Source organism: Phyllobates terribilis, unplaced genomic scaffold (assembly GCF_046119375.1).
Source record: "Phyllobates terribilis strain yellow unplaced genomic scaffold, ASM4611937v1 Scaffold_5__5_contigs__length_657084704, whole genome shotgun sequence".
In the NCBI taxonomy this organism is placed as follows: Eukaryota; Metazoa; Chordata; class Amphibia; order Anura; family Dendrobatidae; genus Phyllobates; species Phyllobates terribilis.
This window is the reverse complement of record NW_027362765.1, coordinates 318,450,719-318,470,808: the sequence shown is the minus strand read 5'-3', so window position 1 is coordinate 318,470,808 and position 20,090 is coordinate 318,450,719. Positions and strand designations below refer to the sequence as shown.

The following is a 20,090-nucleotide window of genomic DNA, read 5'->3' as shown; positions in this document are numbered from 1 at the left end:
CACACAATTTAATATCTTTGGAGAACTCTGTGATCATTGTAGACGTCCTTACAATCGAATACAGTGTACAGGTCCTCAGTGGTGGATTAACCCCTTAAGCCCCGCGGGTGGTTTGCACGTTAATGACCGGGCCAATTTTTACAATTCTGACCACTGTCAATTTATGAGGTAATTACTCTGGAACGCTTCAACGGATCCCCCTGATTCTGAGATTGTTTTTTCGTGACATATTGTACTTCATGATTGTGGAAAAATTTCTTCGATATCACTTGCGTTTATTTGTGAAAAAAACGGAAATTTGGCAAAAATTTTGAAAATTTTGCAATTTTCAAAATTTGAATTTTTAAGCCCTGAAATCAGAGCGATATGTCACACAAAAGAGTTAATAAATAACATTTCCCACATGTCTACTTTACATCAGCACAATTTTGGAACCAAAATTTTTTTTTGTTAGGGAGCTATAAGGGTTAAAAGTTGACCAGCGATTTCTCATTTTTCCAACAAAATTTACAAAACCATTTTTTTAGGGACCACATCACATTTGAAGTCACTTTGAGAGGTCTTTATGACAGAAAATACCCAAAAGTGACACCATTCTAAAAACTGCACCCCTCAAGGTGCTCAAAACCACATTCAAGAACTTTATTAACCCTTCAGGTGCTTCACAGGAATTTTTTGAATGTGGAAGAAAAAAATGAACATTTAACTTTTTTCACAAAAATGTTAATTTAGACCCAATTTTTTTTATTTTCACAGGGGTAACAAGAAAAAATGGACCCCAAAATTTGTTGTGCAATTTCCCCTGGGCACGCAGATACCCAATATTTGGGGAAAAAATACTGTTTGGGCGCACGGCAGGGCTCGGAAGGGAAGGAGCGCTATTTGACTTTTTGATTGTAAAATTTGCTTGAATAATTAGCGGACGCCATGTTGTGTTTGGAGAGCCCATGTGTGCCCAAACTTTGGAGCTCCCCCACAAGTGACCCCATTTTGGAAACTAGACCCCCCAAGGCACCTTTCTAGATGCATAGTGAGCACTTGGAACCCCCAGGTGCTTCACAAATTGATTCGTAACAATGAAAAAGTGAAAAAAAAAAAACACTTTTTCATTTTTATGAATCAATTTGTGAAGCACCTGAGTGTTCCAAGTGCTCACAATGCATCTAGATAGGTGCCTTGGGGGGTCTAGTTTCCAAAATGGGGTCACTTGTGGGGGAGCTCCAATGTTTGGGCACACAGCGGCTCTCCAAACGCAACATGGTGTCGCTAACAATTTGAGCCGATTTTCCGTTAAATTTGTTAGAGGACACCATGTTGCATTTAGAGAGTCCCTGTGTGCCCAAACATTGGAGCTCCCCCACAAGTGACCCCATTTTGGAAACTAGACCCCCCAAGGCACCTATCTAGATGCATAGTGAGCACTTGGAACCCCCAGGTGCTTCACAAATTGATTCGTAACAATGAAAAAGTGAAAAAAAAAACACTTTTTCATTTGTATGAATCAATTTGTGAAGCACCTGAGGGTTCCAAGTGCTCACTATGCATCTAGATAGGTGCCTTGGGTGGTCTAGTTTCCAAAATGGGGTCACTTGTGGGGGAGCTCCAATATTTGGGCACACAGCGGCTCTCTAAATGCAACATGGTGTCCGCTAACAAATTTAACGCAAAATTGGCTCAAATTGTTAGCGACACCATGTTGCGTTTGGAGAGCTGCTGTGTGCCCAAACATTGGAGCTCCCCCACAAGTGACCCCATTTTGGAAACTAGACCCCCCAAGGCACCTATCTAGATGCATAGTGAGCACTTGGAACCCCCAGGTGCTTCACAAATTGATTCGTAACAATGAAAAAGTGAAAAAAAAAACACTTTTTCATTTTTACGAATTAATTTGTGAAGCACCTAGGGGTTCCAAGTGCTCACTATGCATCTAGATAGGTGCCTTGGGGGGTCTAGTTTCCAAAATGGGGTCACTTGTGGGGGAGCTCCAATGTTTGGGCACACAGGGACTCTCTAAATGCAACATGGTATCCGCTAACAAATTGAATGGAAAATCGGCTCAAATTGTTAGCGGACGCCACATTGCGTTTGGAGAGCCCCTCTGTGCCCAAACTTTGGAGCTCCCCCACAAGTGACCCCATTTTGGAAACTAGACCCCCCAAGGCACCTTTCTAGATGCATAGTGAGCACTTGGAACCCCCAGGTGCTTCACAAATTGATTCGTAATAATGAAAAAGTGAAAAAAAAAACACTTTTTCATTTTTACGAATTAATTTGTGAAGCACCTAGGGGTTCCAAGTGCTCACTATGCATCTAGATAGGTGCCTTGGGGGGTCTAGTTTCCAAAATGGGGTCACTTGTGGAGGAGCTCCAATGTTTGGGCACACAGGGACTCTCCAAATGCAACATGATATCCGCTAACAATTTGAGCCGACAATTTGTTAGCGGATATCATGTTGCATTTGGAGAGTCCCTGTGTGCTCAAACATTGGAGCTCCCCCACAAGTGACCCCATTTTGGAAACTAGACCCCCCAAGGCACCTATCTAGATTCATAGTGAGCACTTGGAACCCCAGGTGCTTCACAAATTGATTCATAAAAATGAAAAAGTGTTTTTTTTTTCACTTTTTCATTTTTACGAATCAATTTGTGAAGCACCTGGGGGTTCCAAGTGCTCACTATGCATCTAGAAAGGTGCCTTGGGGGGTCTAGTTTCCAAAATGGGGTCACTTGTGGGGGAGCTCCAAAGTTTGGGCACAGAGGGGCTCTCCAAACGCAATGTGGTGTCCGCTAACAATTTGAGCCGATTTTCCATTCAATTTGTTAGCGGATACCATGTTGCATTTAGAGAGTCCCTGTGTGCCCAAACATTGGAGCTCCCCCACAAGTGACCCCATTTTGGAAACTAGACCCCCCAAGGCACCTATCTAGATTCATAGTGAGCACTTGGAACCCCAGGTGCTTCACAAATTGATTCATAAAAATGAAAAAGTGTTTTATTTTCACTTTTTCATTTTTACGAATCAATTTGTGAAGCACCTGGGGGTTCTAAGTGCTCACTATGCATCTAGATAGGTGCCTTGGGGGGTCTAGTTTCCAAAATGGGGTCACTTGTGGGGGAGCTCCAATGTTTGGACACACAGGGGCTCTCCAAACGCAACATGGCGTCCGCTAACAATTTGAGCCGATTTTCCATTCAATTTGTTAGCGGACACCATGTCGCGTTTGGAGAGCCCGTGATGTGCCTAAACAGTGGAGCTCCCCCACAAGTGTCCCCATTTTGGAAACTATACCCCTCAAAGATTTTATTAAGGTGTATAGTGAACATTTTGAACCCAGAGGTACGGCACATTATTTGTTTACATTAGGTCATCATATTGAATAAGTTTTCATTATTCTTGAGCGCAAGTGCTCGCTACTTGAGTTTGCATCGGGTACTCAGGTATGCACCATGTACAGCGTGTGCTCGAGTGACATGCTCGAGTCCCTGCTCCGCATGTTTCACGGTTATTAGACACCCAAAAAAAACCATGCGGGGATCGCTCGTGCATGGCAGGCAATCCCCGTAAAGTTTTTTGGCCGCGAAGCATATGGGGCAGAGACTCGAGCATGTCACTCAAATACCCACGATACTAAATGCATACCAGAGCACCCGATGCAAACTCAAGTAGCGAGCACTTGCTCTCAACACTAGTCGCCATATCGTCATCTTTTTTTCTTACTTTTGAAAAAAATCCCAACCCCAGCCCTAACCCTAGCACAACCCTAGCCCCAGCACAACCCTAGCCCCAGCACAACCCTAGCCCCAGCACAACCCTAGCCCCAGCACAACCCTAGCCCCAAACCCAGCCCTAACCCTAGCCCAATCCTAACTCAAGAGTTTATTTTTGACGCCGTTCCTTGTGCGGTATAAGTGATTAGACGACTTTATTCTTCGGGTCGGTGTGATTACAGCAATGCCAGAATCATATGGGGTTTTTATGACTTGACAGCTGTCACACACTAAAAGACGCATTTTTTGTAAAATCTAGTTTTTGCATCGCCATATTTTGAGAGCTATAATTTTTCCAAATTTTGGCAGACAGTCATGTGACGGCTCGTTTTTTGCGGGATGACTTGACGTTGTTATTGGTGCCATTTTCAGGCACGTGACATTTTTTGATCGCTTTCTATTCCGATTTTTGGGAGGCAGAATAAACAAAAACCAACAATTCAGGAATTGTTTTTTTTTTTTTTTTTTTATTCTGTTCCGCGTGTGGTAAAATTGATGAGGCAGCTTTACTCTTCGGGTCAGTACGTTTACAGCGGTACCACATTTGTATAATTTTTCTATGTTTTGGCGCTTATACACAATAAAAGCTATTTTATAGAAAAAAATATTTTTTAGTATCGCTTTATTCTGAGAGCTATAACTTTTTTATTTTTCGGCTGATGGAGCTATATGGCGGCTTGTTTTTTGCGGGACGAGATGACGTTTTCAGCGGTATCATTTTTATTTATATGCGTCTTTTTGATCGCGTGTTATTCCACTTTTTGTTTGGCGGTATGGTGATAAAGCATTGTTTTTTGCTTGGTTTTTTTTTTTTTTTTTTTACCGTGTTCACTGAAGGGGTTAACTAGTGGGACAGTTTTATAGGTCAGGTTGTTCCGGACGCGGCGATACCAAATATGTGTACTTTTATTGTTTTTTTTTTATTTTTTTTATAATAATATTTATTGATGGGTACATTATATTTTTATTTTTGGTGTATTATTTTTTTTATTTTTTTATAATATTTTTGCACATTTTTTTTTTTTTTTTTTTTCCACTTTCACACAGTTTATACACTTTATTACTTTGTCCCACTCTGGGACTTTCACTTTTTTTTTTCTGATCGCCTGCATGGCACAGGAATGGAGCACCATCCCTATGCCATGAAGGCTGTCAGAAGTGCACAGTGTGAAGATTGCTTGGAGATGCACTGCGCATGTCCAAGCAATCTTCCTGCTCTCTGGTGACCCGGATGTTGTCATGACGACATCGGGTCGTCATGGCAACACCCGGGAAGCCTTTGCAGACTGCGCTGGAAGCCGGAAGAGGAGGTGAGTATCGGCGATCACCTCCCCTTGCCCCCGCAATGCCGCGATCGACTTCGATCGACTTCGATCGCAGCATCGCGGGGGTTAATGTGCTGGGAGCGGTGCGTGACCGCTCCCTGCACATAGTACCGGGTGTCAGCTGTGACAATCAGCTGACACCCGGCGGCGATCGCGCCCGCACAGCCTGTGTGCGCGCGCGATCGCCATGACGTACTAATACGGGTCTGGCTCTTAAGTCCCAGGGCACAGACGCGTATTAGTACGTCAGATGTTATTAAGGGGTTAATAATGTAAATAGGAACGTTCTCACCGCTTTAGGAGTCGGTTTTCACTGGATTGGCTTCACTGTATCCCAGCACTGACCGGATTTTCAGATCTTATATCAAGAGGACTCATTCTGATAATCCTGGTGACATGTACTCCCCTATACTGAGGTTATTCAGTTATTCATCCTCTTCCTCTGAAGAGAAGCCCATTTACTCCCATAATGGGCACAGCCTTCTCTGATGGGACATTTTAAGTCTTATTTTCTTTGCTTTCTATTGTTAGTATTGAATGTTACACATTGTCTTAATCCATCTATTAAAAGTTATATTTTAGAATTGATATACCCTCTGCTGCTATCACTGAAGTCACACATCATAGAGTCTTTCAGACAAGCAGGAGGAATCTTTGCTGGGTGAGGAATACAGCTGCAGTGACAAAGGCCTCAGATTTACCGTAGTCCTTAAGTCTCATTTGCATATCGATTCAAACATTGGTTTTTTTAACAACTGAGGAACAGACTGGCTGTTACGCTCACGCCCGGACTGTTTGGAGTGAGCGTGGTTTATGGTCCCACTGGGCCAAGAAGCGAGGAGTGCCTGGAGGGGCGTGCCTAGGGGGTCTCGCCAGATCCGACCACGGATACACGGCGGCATAATCGACTCCGTGGTCCGACGAGGGAGGTGGCCCAGGTGCTACTCCAGGGCAGACTTTGGTCACACAGCTGTTGATCCACACCGGGCTTTGCAGGAACAGGGAGGTGCAGCTGGTGTGTAGATAGGCTGGCAGGTACGGCTGATATTCAGGCGGGCAGGTACTGGCGGGTACAGCTGATATACGGACAGGCGGGTAGACAGGCTGGATAGGGACCAGTACAGACTGGGATACAGGAGCAGAGCCACAGGTGCGGACGGGAAGCAGAGCAGAGCCGCAGGTGCAGACAGGAAGCAGAGCAGAGCCACAGGGGCGGACGAGAAGCAGGGCAGGGCAGAGCCGCAGGTGCCAACGGGAAGTGGAGCCGGGCAGAGCAGAGCTGCAGGTGCGGACGAGAAGCAGAGCAGGACAGAGCAGAGTCACAGGTGCGGACGGGAAGCCTAGCAGGGCAGAGCAGAGCTGCAAGTGAGGACGGGAAATGGAGCAGAGCAGATCAGAGCCGCAGGTGTGGACGGGAAGTAGAGCAGGGCAGAGCAGAGCTGAGCCACAAGTGCAGACAGCAAGCGGAGCAGAGCAGAGCCGCAGGTTCAGAGGGGGGCAGAGCAGAGCCGGGCGGGAATGCTTCAGAGGGCGGCCAGGCAAGAATGCTGCGGAGCGCGACCAGGTGGAACAGGGCTCTGTTCACAGGGAAAAGACAGTCAAGAAAAAACAGGAAGATAGCAAGAACATAGGAGGTAGATATAGCGGCAGGGGAACGGGACAAGCAGAGCCAGATACACACAAGGTACTTGCTATGAAGTAGCGAGTGGACACAGAACTCACAAATAGAAGTACAGAGACAACGAGTTGGTACTGGTTCAGACACTGCAGGATATGAGAAGGAATGGACAAAGAGACTAACAGGTAATGGGCTAGGGCACTGTTAAGACAGGAACGAGGTACAGGAACAAGATACAGGTACGGGCCCGGGTACTCAGCCCTCAGGGTGGCGTAAACAGACTAGAAGTCTCAGGTACAGGACACAGGCCTGGGTATACAGCCTCCAGGGTGGCAGAACAGGATAGATGCAGGACACAGGTACAGGCCTGGGTACTCAGCCCCCAGGATGGCAAAAACAGGCGAGATACAAGACAGGACCTGGCAACTCACAGTTGCACAAAACACACTGTAAGAAAGTGTTGCTCAGGCACCTCCCACTGGGCGGGGGTGCCTTAAGTATCCAGTGCCTCACAGCAATAGGCTGGGTACGCATTACGAATGCGCGCACTGTCCCTTTAAGAATCAGGAAATTCCAGCGCTGTCGCCCTAAGCCTGCAAACAAGACACATGAACACAGCAAGTAGAGGAGCACAGTGCACAGCCTGGACTGGTAGGTAAGTTGGCGGTCTTGCATGGTGGGAGATGGTAAGCCATATTAGCACGCCGCCAGGGATGTTACACTGGCCATGTAAAGGTATTGCTGGAGTGGTCTTTGAAAGAGCTACCTGCACATATAAATAGTATGGGGTGAAATCCTTCTGACAGATTCCCTTTTTAAATGGAAGTTTTAGCTTGAAGGCCTGGTCAGGATTACATTACTGCTTAATTAAAAGAAAAAAAGTGGTTCGGTACCGTGTTAGCCAGTTGAAAAAAGATTGTTCTCAGTGGGAAAAACAAGGTAATCTTATAGTTATGGTACCTTTTAATGGCTAACAAAAATAAAATAAATGATGTTACGAGGTAAACTTTCGGGACAACTTAGGTCCGTCCCTTCTTCAGGCATGGTATGGTATAACATAGAGAAACCAAAGACAAGAAAAATACCCAAATAACTGAAAGTAAATGTATAAATCGCACAGTGCAAAAAAAAATAATAAATAATAAAGGGTATTTAGTTAACATAATTTTGATCAAAATAATGTGAAAGCCATCCCGCCACTTCACGGCAACCCTTATGGGACAGTCCTAACTCTAATATTAAAAACCTTACCATTTGTCAAGTGACATACAGTACAGACCAAAAGTTTGGACACACTTTCTCATTTAAAGGTTTATTTGTATTTTCATGACTTTGAAAATTGTACATTCACACTGAAGGCATCAAAATTATGAATTAACACATGTGGAATTATATACTTAACAAAAAAGTGTGAAACAACTGAAAATATGTCTTATATTCTAGGTTCTTCAAAGTAGCCACCTTTTGCTTTGATGACTGCTTTGCACACTCTTGGCATTCTCTTGATGAGCTTCAAGAGGTAGTCACCGGAAATGGTTTTCACTTCACAGGTGTGCCCTGTCAGGTTTAATAAGTGGGATTTCTTGCCTTATAAATGGGGTTGGGACCATCAGTTGTGTTGTGCAGAAGTCAGATGGATACACAGATGATAGTCCTACTGAATAGACTGTTAGAATTTGTATTATGGTAAGAAAAAATCAGCTAAGTAAAGAAAATAGAGTGGCCATCATTACTTTAAGAAATGAAGGTCAGTCAGTCCGAAAAATTGGGAAAACTTTGAAAGTGTCCCCAAGTGCAGTTGCAAAAACCATCAAGCGCTACAAAGAAACTGGCTCACATGAGGACCACCCCAGGAAAGGAAGACCAAGAGTCACCTCTGCTTCTGAGGATAAGTTTATCCGAGTTACCAGCCTCAGAAATCGCAGGTTAACAGCAGCTCAGATTAGAGACCAGGTCAATGCCACACAGAGTTCTAGCAGCAGACACATCTCTACAACAACTGTTAAGAGGAGACTTTGTGCAGCAGGCCTTCATGGTAAAATAGCTGCTAGGAAACCACTGCTAAGGACAGGCAACAAGCAGAAGAGACTTGTTTGGGCTAAAGAACACAAGGAATGGACATTAGACCAGTGGAAATCTGTGCTTTGGTCTGAGGAGTCCAAATTTGAGATCTTTGGTGTCTTTATGCGACGCAGAAAAGGTGAATGGATGGACTCTACATGCTTGGTTCCCACCGTGAAGCATGGAGGAGGAGGTTGATGGTGTGGGGGTGCTTTGCTGGTGACACTGTTGGGGATTTAGTCAAAATTGAAGGCATACTGAACCAGCATGGCTACCACAGCATCTTGCAGCGGCATGCTATTCCATCCGGTTTGCGTTTAGTTGGACCATCATTTATTTTTCAACAGGACAATGACCCCAAACACACCTCCAGGCTGTGTAAGGGCTATTTGACCAAGGAGGAGAGTGATGGGGTGCTATGCTAGATGACCTGGCCTCCACAGTCACCAGACCTGAACCCAATCGAGATGGTTTGGGGTGAGCTGGAACACAGAGTGAAGGCAAAAGGGCCAACAAGTGCTAAGCATCTCTGGGAACTCCTTCAAGATAGTTGGAAGACCATTTCCGGTGACTACCTCTTGAAGCTCATCAAGAGAATGCCAAGAGTGTGCAAAGCAGTCATCAAAGCAAAAGGTGGCTACTTTGAAGAACCTAGAATATGACATATTTTCAGTTGTTTCACACTTTTTTGTTAAGTATATAATTCCGCATGTGTTAATTCATAGTTTTGATGCCTTCAGCGTGAATGTACAATTTTCAAAGTCATGAAAATACAGAAAAATCTTTAAATGAGAAGGTGTGTCCAAACTTTTGGTCTGTACTGTACATATGGACAAGGGCAGAGAGACTGGATCCCTGGTGTAAGCATAAAGCCGAAGCAGAATGAGCGTCTCAGCCCAGACAAAGGGCGGCCACACCCTTTTATATGCACTAAAGCATACTAACTGCAAAGAAAAAACCTGAAGGTCTGAACTGAAACGTAAGTTGATGTGCATGCAAAATGTAAATGCATGTTCACACAAGGCCATTAAACAGAGAGAAACCAAAGACAAGAAAAATACCCAAATAACTGAAAGTAAATGTATAAATCGCACAGTGTAAAAATAATAATAAATAATAAAGGGTATTTAGTTAACATAATTTTGATCAAAATAATGTGAAAGCCATCCCGCCACTTCACAGCAACCCTTATGGGACAGTCCTAACTCTAATATTAAAAACCTTACCATGGTATGGTATAACATGATATATGAAGAAACACAAATATATGCACACAAACGGAGAAAGAAAATAAGTTGCATGGCATAATAAATTGACATTTAAATAAACAAACAAACTGAGCTTGGAGATTGACTCCTTAATTGGATTAGATTAGTAGTGTGAAAGTTTTATAGTCGTAATATCCATGTAAGAGCATAGGCCTGATGCCCTTATTGTCTCTGGGGCAGATTCTTCAGATTTTGTAGTGAGTTATAAATTCTCCTGACAGATTTATTCTTGTGTGGAGGGTGTGAAAGACCATAATCAGTTTGTATTCCCAGACCCTTCAATGTTTTTGCGATTTAAAATTGCCTTTTAATATGACAACTTTCATGTTGTTGATGTTGTGTCCTGGACCACAGAAATGTTTGGCCACCGATACCTGGGTATTTTTATCTGTAATCGTGTGGCGATGAGACCTCATCCTTGCTCTCAGTTTCTGTCCTGTTTCTCCCACATAGGGATCCCCAGTAGAACATGTAGTGCACAGAATTAAGTACACTACATTGGAAGAGGAACATGTGAATGTCCTGGAAATCTTATATTCCTGCTGTGTGTTGGGAATCTGTATCCTGTCTTTGGTCTCTACATTGGATGCAGGTTTTGCAGCACTTCACATTGCAAGGAAAAGTTCCTCTTGGTGTATCTGAGGGCATTGAATTTCGGATCATGATGGTTCATAAATTTAGAGGTTGCCTATAGCACAGCAAGTGAGGGTCTTTGAATATTGTTTTTAGCCGGTCATCCTTGTGTAGGATGTGGGAAGTTTTTTACCAGTTTTTCTCAGTACCTCAAGCTGTGGATTGTAGGTCACCACCAGAGGTACACGATTATTTTCCTCTTTTTCTCTGTACTTAAGTAATTGACTTCTAGGGATCCTTGTGGCTATAATGATCTGGTCATCAATGTAAGTGGGGTGGTAGCCTTGGTTTAAAAATGTCTTTTTAAGATGGGTTAGGTGTTGGATTGGAACAGATACGATTATATCTAAGGGCCTGGCTGTAAACGATGGTCAATTGGTTTCTGATACACTGATGTCTGGATTGAACCATTTTGAATATTTATGGTGGTATCCAGAAAGTTGATTTCTGTTTTTGAGTGCTCCAATGTTAAGTTCATGCTGGGATGAAATCTATTGAATTTGTCATGGAATTTTAGAAGTTCTTGTTCAGATTCAGTCCAGATTATTAAGATGTCATCAATGTAACGAACATAGGCCAGGGGTTTGATAGAGCATGATGCTAGAAAGTCATTTTCCAGTTTCGCCATGAAATGGCTGGCATACTGGGGTGCCATTTTGGTGCTCATAGCAGTTCCAGTGTGCTGCAGATATAGCTCCTCGCCGAAAGAGAAGCTATGTGTGAGGATAAATCTGGTGAGTCTTAATACAGATTCGGAAGGGATCCCATTAGCTCCAAGAAACATTTGGCAGGTGGATAATCCATCTTCATGTGGGATGTTTGAACATAGGGATTCCACATCCATGGTGGCTAAAATGGCACTCTTAGGGAGAGGACCTATTGTAGATAGCTTTCTTAAAAGGTCCGTGGTGTCCTGTAAATAACTGGCTGTGTTCCTTACCAGCTGTTCCTTTTCTACCCACCCTGAGATTTTTTCAGTGAGTGTTCCCACCCCTGAGATGATTGGCCTCCCTGGGTTACCTGGCTTATGAATCTTGGGAAGCATATAGAAAGTACTTATCCTGGGATTCTCAGGTATGAAGTCCAGAAGGTATGTGGAATCTGTACACATACCTTTGATGACTCTTTTCAACTCCCTCATATATTTTGGAGTCGGGTCATCATCCAGTTTGCTGTAGTATTGTATGTCTGTCAGCTGTCTGTGTGCTTCTTTAATGTAGTCAGTCGTATTCAGAAGGACTATGGCACCACTGTTATCCGCAGGCTTAATAGTGATCTCCTTGTTGTTCTTCAGGCTGTGAATTGCCCTTCTCTCCTGTACACTGATGTTAGGTGTTTTCTTTCTTTTTTTTATCCAATATCATGGACTGCACCAAATGTCTAAATGAGTCAATATATTGGTCCAATATGGTGTTGCGCCAGGAGGAGGTGTTCAGTCAGATGATTTTTGTCTTGTCCTCTAGTTTGAATTGTGTTTGGCTGTTTAGAAGCCTCAAGTCGTCTTTATCATCAAAGAACTCCTTCAGTCTCAGTCTACTGAAATATTGTTCCATGTCACTACAAAGTTCTGTCTTGTCTAGAGATTTTGTAGGACAAAATGTGAGACCTCTGGAAAGCACATGGAGTTCTATTTTGGTGGGTTTGTGAGATGACAAATTGATATAACACAGTTGAGTGTACCTGTGTCCTTCTGGCAGCTTTGCTCCATGCTGTTGTGCTTAGGAGGAACTTGACTGATGCTGGAATAGAATCCTGCTTTCAGTCGAAGTCTGTGGAGTTTATTTTTCTTGTTGTCTATAAGGTATGACTGTTGTGTTGTATAATGCTGCATTTTCTGCTGTATATTTCCAGTAAGTGTACTCCTTAAAGTTTGTATTTCCTTTTGGACATTCTTCTTGGTGCTGTAGAAAACATGAATAAGGTGATTCCGTAGTCTCTCCAAAGTTCTGTAGCAGAGGTGTTGTGTGTAATAAGTATTGTAGGTGTTCCGAATAGGATTTTTTAAGCTCAGTTCTTTTGATATTAAATGTTCCTTCTTGCATCTGGTTAAAAAGAAGATGTCACTATCCAGTTGTGCCAGTTTCTTCAGAAGATCTTTTAGTTCCACAGATGTACGGTACATTCTGGTATCCTCCATTTAGTGGTGGTTGGTACCGTGTTAGCCAGTTGAAAAAAGATTGCTCTCAGTGGGAAAAACAAGATAATCTTGTAGTTATGATACCTTTTAATGGCTAACAAAAATAAAATAAATGATGTTACAAGGCAAGCTTTTGGGACAACTTAGGTCCCTTCTTCAGGCATGGTATGGAATAACATGATATATGAAGAAACACAAATATATGCACACAAAGAAAAAAAAGAAAAGCAGATGCATGGCATAAGAAATTGACATTGAAATAAACAAACAAACTGAGCTTGGAGAGTGAGTCCTTAATTGGATTAGATTAGTGGTGTGAAAGTTTTATGGTCCTAACATCCATGTAAGATCATAGGCCTGATGCCCTTATTGTCTCTGTAGCAGATTCCTCAGATTTTGTAGTGAGACATAAATCCTCCTGACAGATTTATTCCTGTGTGGAGGGTGTGAAAGACCCTTAGGCTACGTGCCCACTATACGTTTTTCAAGCATTTTTGCCATGGAATTTCCACAGCGAAAACGCTTAAAAAACGCTTGGTAATACGTGCCCCATGGTCCCCAATGATAATCCGCATGTGCTGTGCACATGCTCCGGAAATTTCCGCTGCGGATTATCATTGCGGAAAAATCCACAGCATGTCCATTATTTCTGCGGAAACACGGCGTAATTGCTGCCATTGACTTGCATTGAATCGCATAATATCCTCATGACTACATGTGCGCATGCGAATGTTAAGCGATTCAATGTGCGTATGGTACCCAGGTCTGGAGAAGAGGAGACTCTCATCCAGACCCGGGTACCATAGAACCTGTAAAAAAAAAAGAATTTAAAATAAACATTATACTCACCTTCTGATGGCCCGCGGTCTTCTCTCTGGTGTGTCCTGGCTCCCCGGTGGCTCGCGATGGTGTAAAAGGACCTCCCATGACGTAATTTAGTCATGTGACAGGTCAGCGGTCGCGTGACCTGTCACATGACTAAATGACGTCATGGAAGGTCCTTTTACACCACCGCGAGCCACCGGGGAGCCAGGACCCACCGGAGAGAAGACCGCGGGCCATCAGAAGGTGAGTATAATGGTTTTTTTTATTATTTTTTACCATTTTTATTCTTTTTTTTAACTATTAACTTGGTCACAGTATATAAATCCATGCCGGTTGCATGGATTTATATAGTGTGACCAAGTTGTCAAGCACTTTCCAAGTGATACTAACATCGCTTGGAAAAGCGCTTGATAACCCGCATGCAGAAATGCATGCAAAACCGCTTGACAAACGCTTCTACCTGGCGGGAAAAACGCATGTAAAAGCCGCATGCGTTTTTCCTGCCAGGGAGATGCAGAAAAAATCAGCAGCATTTCTGCATTGTGGGCACTTAGCCTTACTGCATAATACACACTTTAACTTTTTTCATCATGTTTTTTTTCCCTCTTTTCAGCCCTTGAAGACAATGGACAGACTTCAGGAATCCGTCACTGTCCTACCCTAGTAAACCAGAATACTTATCAGAATTTTTACCTTGGTCCCAACTATAATTCTGAAATGCTGCAATTAACTCAAAATCCAACTTTAAATTCTTTTCACTACAGACGTGACCAGTATTTTCAAGACCCTGGAGTTAAAAGCCAGCCAAAATTGGGAAGTAGACAGCACCTATGTACAGATTGTGGGAAGTGTTTTCCTAGAAATAATGATTTGGTTATGCATAGAAGATTGCATCGAGGGAAGGTTCCGCTAGTCTGTTCGGTGTGTGGCAAATGCTTTCCTAGTAATTCCCATCTCTTAATACATTTGAGGATTCATGCAGGAGAAAAGCCCTTTAGTTGTTCAGAATGTGGCAAGAGTTTTAAGAGTAACTCTCATCTGGTGACTCACCTAAGGATCCACAGGGGAGAAAAACCTTTTGTCTGTCAAGAGTGCGGAAAAAGCTTCAATGACAAATCAAACTTTGGAAGGCACAAGAGAATCCACACGGGGGAGAAACCGTTTTCATGCAGCGAGTGTGGGAAAGGCTTTAATCGCAAAGCCAATCTTCTAATTCATCAGAGAACCCACACTGGTGAGAAGCCATTTTCCTGCTGTGATTGTGGGAAGCGTTACACTAGCAAAGCGGAATTGGTCCGACATAAAATTTTCCACATGGAAGGGAAGCAGTTTTCCTGTTTGGAGTGTGATGAGAAATTTAACGATAAATCCAGTCTCATCATCCACCAGATGATTCACAAAGGAGAGAAACCATTTTCTTGTGCAGCCTGCGGGAAATGTTTTGCCAATAACTCCCAGCTGCTAACACATGAACGTATTCACAAAGGAGAGAAGCCATTTGTGTGTCCGGAATGTGGGAAATGCTTTAACGATAAGTCAAATTTCATTAGACATAAGAAGATTCACACCGGAGAAAAGCCCTTTGCTTGTTTTGAATGCAGCAAAGTCTTTAACCGGAGAGCTAATCTCTTGTTACATCAAAGAACTCACACAGGAGAAAAGCCATTTTCTTGCTCGCATTGTGGGAAGAATTTTACAAGTAATTCGGGGCTCGCTGTACATCAAAGACTTCACTTTGTTTAGTTTTTCAGAAATATTTTCTTAAAATTGTAAATCTTTTCATACAATGTCAGATTTGACTTGTGGGGAACAACTTGGGCAGAGGTCTAGACCGACTTCTTGGAAAATATATAGGAGGAAAGTTTTATATGAGACCTTTCACACCCAAAGTAAAGTTTTAATTGGAAGTGTTTTTTTCACAATGTCCCTTACTGTTAAACAGTTTCTTGACTTTACAGAGAAATACTTGAGAAATGAATATGGCTGCCATTGATACTTTGTATGGATGCAGCTTTTATAACAAAACATTTTTAAGGCTTTCATTTTTTTTATTTAATTTTGTGAATATGTCTCATTTTCTGAATTTGGATTACCCAAAGCCATTTCTTTGAAAGTAAATTTGTTCACACAGAGCTTGGAGTGGTCTTTTCCAATTCATGATAGCTTCTCCCTTTTATCCCGCTATAAATGTATGAAAAGAAATTAAAATGGATGTCTAACCAAGAATTTCTCATCGTTTTGGAATGTCACATCGATCACTCCCAGTACTTCAGGCAAACGGCCAAATTTTGCTTGAAGCCACAGAGAAACATTCATATGAATGGTTGAAGGGTATCTTCTTGAAAAATGTAGTGAGAACCAAGTTCAAAAAGAGAAATACAGTGCTTAGTATAAATGAGTACACACCAACAGATTTGTCAGAAAATCTTTAGTTTCCTTTCAGAATCAACATTTTCTATTGTATACCATGCTACTAAATATTCCCAAAAATGTGGGCCATTGATTTGCAAACAATATTTGTTATTTTGCATGCCCATAAAAGTAATTTTCCTAACAGATTTATTCAAGACCATGTTGTAAAAATGAGTACACCACAATGAAAGTCTTAGAAGCAAAGATAAAATTTAGATTCCAAAATTTGAATCAACAAGAATTCAACCACACGTAAGTCTAATTATTCATTAAACAGGTGTCCAGCAGGCAGTTGAAAATAAAAGGTCCTTACTTAACAAAGAAAACCCCTTCCAATTTCATGCTGTCATCAATGGAAGAAAAATGTCACAAGACCTGAGAAAAAAAATAATTTCTTTAGACAAGAAAGGTGAAAGCTCTAAGATCAGCAAAGCTTTACATATCAGAACACTGTAGCAATAGTGATACAAAAATTTAACAAAGATGGAAATGCAACTGACGCGCCCCCTGAGCAGTGGGATACCCGGAGCCGGGCCTTGTAGATGCTGGGGGTTGTAGTCACCATGGCGACCCGGTCCGTGACCCAGGGCGGTCAAACCAGGGGTAGTATATGTAAATCTGTTTGTATAGTCCGACTACGCCACCTGTGGAATGCGGTTATTGGGAACCGCCGCTGCAGAGCAGTCCACTGAAGCTGATGGTGTATGCAACAAGGTGATGTGACTCCCCACAGGAAGAGTGGAGCTTCAGGGCAGCGTGTATGGATGATGGTGGTGATAGTGCCGGGATCAGTAATGATAACACGGAGTCTTTGCAGTGCAGTCCTAGGGTCTTTACTGGTGGTAATTATATAGGCCTCAACGGGAGTACTTGCTAGGGATGAGGGCCTGGTCAGTATGGGAGCAATCCTAGAATCCCCCAGGCCAGGTAGAGTTGTAGGCCTGCCGTTCTGACTGTACTCTTTGGCTACTCCGCTCATAGTCGTGTTCTAGCCCACGTCCCTGAGTGTGACGTGCTGTGCTCACCCGTATGGCTGGCGACTCGGATCCCGTGTATTCCTCGCTCCTCTGTGGCGGTACTGGTCCTTTCGTGTGGCTGAGCCTCCGGGCTTCTGTTGGGCCAGGAGACCTGCAATCCCCTGCCCTGCGGTATCTGCTGCTGGGCCTGAAGGGTCCCACAGCCTCGGACTCCGGTGTCCGGTCCTCTGTGTGCACTGGCCAGGACTAGCTAACTCTAGCTCCAGTCCCTGGCTCCTTGCTCCTTCGTGTCCTATCTGACTCCTGACACTAGACTAAACTAAAACTGACTAACCCCGCCTCCAGATCCAGTTATAAAGGGCTGGATCCTCCCTTTTCTGGCCTGGGGCAGGAGGTGTTGCATGTAGTGTGTTCCCTGACCAGGAAACTCCTGTTTTGCTCCCAGACATGGTATTACTACCACTGTGGCAACCAGACCCTCTGGGGTGCCACACAACCATCTCACAGAGATGTCGAGGCCGCCCATGGAAGTTATCACCTAAACAGGATCATCTTCTGATAAGGGTTGAGGAAAATCAACTTGCAAGTTCACTGAAGTTAGCTAAATAAGTAGAAAGCCAAACTGGGTTGAGTATTTCTCGTCATACGATATGGCATATACTGCAAAGGAATGGAATGCGTGGGTGTCATTCACAAAGTAAGCCTCTCCTAAAGCCCATGCACAAAAAAGCCCACCAACAATTTGTCTGGGCCCATACTGAAAAATACGAAGCCTACTGGGACTCTATTCTCTGGAGTGAGGAGACCAAGATAAATGTTTTTTTTTAATTCATGGCTTCAAAACTGTAAGGCATTACAAAGGTGAAGCATACAAAGAAAATTACATGGTGCCTATAGTTAAACATGGTGATTAACACGTGTCCTAGGTAAATAGATGCATACCACTTCAACGGTAAATCTAACCCCACAGCTCCAAATAAGAATCAAGATAGAGACAGAAGAGAAATATGCGCAAAAATAAAACATGAATACGTTTTATTAGATAATGTTAAAAATCAGTAAAACCACATGTCCAAATAGCAGGGAAGGGAAAACCGTTACCCAATCCGTAAATATATCTGCCTGATGCTATGTGAAAATAGGTTACAACCCCAGATCATCACTCATTAAACCACGTGGATACATGCCCCCCCACATCTAAGGTGCATTGTGCTGGAGAAAAGAAACCTAAAAGAATCAAACTTCTACATAGAAATATATATTGGCACAAGACAGTAAACGTAGTTCAAAAAGAACATAGATTATAGGGAGCAGCCTATAGGAAAGTGCACAGTGCAATGCTTAGGAGCTTTAGATCCCAATAGTACTCATTTGAAGAGAGCTGATATTCAAAACTTACTGTCAGAAGGCAGATCTAGATGTGGATGGACCCCCGATGATGCCATTTTGCCCTTTAGACGTGGGGGCCATGTATCCACGTGGTTTAATGGTTTTCCTTTACCTGCTATTTTGATATGTGGTTTTAGTGATTTTTAATATTTTATAAAATGTATTAATGTTTTATTTTTGCGCATATTTCTCTTCAGTGTCTCCAACTTGATTCTTAATTGGAGCTGTGGGATTAGAGTTAAACATGGTGGTGGCAGTGTCCTTATGTGGGTTTGTATGCTGGTGTCGGGGAGCTACAATTCATTCATGGTATCATAAATTAACAGACGTACCGCTCTAAAGTTAAACAGAAGATGCTACCATCACTCCATGCCCTTGGTAGATGTGAACTTTTCTAATATGACAGTGATCCAAAACATACATCTAAGGCCACTGTTGCAATTCTGAAGAAGAACAGGGTTAGGCTGTGTGCCCACGATGCAGAAATGCTCTGGACTTTTCCTGAGCGTTTCTGCATCTCCCTGGCAGAAAAAACGCATGCGGATTGTACATGTGGGCTGTACATGCGGATTGTACATGCGGATTGTACATGCGGATTGTACATGCGGATTGTACATGCATTTTCCTGCCAGGGACAAGCGGAAGTGTAGCGTTCTTCACATGCATTTCCGCATGCGGGATGACAAGTGCTTTCCAAGCGATTTTAGCATCACTTGGAAAGTGCTTGACAACTTGGTCACACTATATAAATCCATGCAAACGGCATGGATTTATATAGTGTGACCGTAAAGAATGGTAAAAAATAAATCTATACTTACCTTCTGATGGCCTCCGGAGTCTTTATTCCATCCGTCTTGGCTTGCCGGCAGCTCGTGGTACACCGAAGGATCTGCCGACGTCAGCGGTCGCGTGACCCGTCACATGACTAAATGACGTCAGCGCAGGTCCTCCAGTCCACTGCGAGCTGCCGGCAAGTGAAGACAAAGACACCGGGGGCCATCAGAAGGTAAATATAATATTTATTTTTTATTTTATTCTTTTTTTCACAGGTTCTATGGTACCCGGGTCTGGAGGAGAGTCTCCTCTCCTCCAGACCCGGGTACCATCCGCACATTGAAACACATGGATTCTGCATGTACAGATGCAGTGATGCGGATTCCATGCGTTCCAATGCAAGTCAATGGCGGCGAAAACGCAGATCTTCCGCAAAATAATTGGTAGCACTGCGTTTTTTTCCGCAATGATAATCCGCAGTGGAAATTTCCGCAGCATACGCACAGCACATGCGGATTATCATTGGGGAACATGGCAGACCTTCTACCATGCGTTTTATAAGCGTTTCTGCAGTATGTACACAGCACATGCGGATTATCATTGGGGAACATTGCAGACCTTCTACCATGCGTTTTATAAGCGTTTCTGCAGTATGTGCACAGCACATGCGGATTATCATTGGGGAACATTACAGACCTTCTACCATGCGTTTTATAAGCGTTTCTGCAGTATGTGCACAGCACATGCGGATTATCATTGGGGAACATTACAGACCTTCTACCATGCGTTTTATAAGCGTTTCTGCAGTATGTGCACAGCACATGCGGATTATCATTGGGGAACATTGCAGACCTTCTACCATGCGTTTTATAAGCGTTTCTGCAGTATGTGCACAGCACATG

General features: G+C 43.1%; 1 protein-coding gene across 2 annotated transcripts in view; it reads left to right on the top strand.

Moving 5' to 3' along the window:
* LOC141273100 (uncharacterized) overlaps window positions 1–15,797 on the top strand; it is a 101,865-nt gene extending 86,068 nt beyond the window's left edge. For both annotated transcript variants that reach the window (XM_073684483.1, XM_073684482.1), the window contains exon 9: window positions 14,250–15,797. In XM_073684483.1, the coding sequence (XP_073540584.1) occupies window positions 14,250–15,379 (1,130 nt within the window). In that variant the 3' untranslated portion in view covers window positions 15,380–15,797. The remainder of the gene's footprint in view (window positions 1–14,249) is intronic.
* Window positions 15,798–20,090: the final 4,293 nt, after the last annotated feature.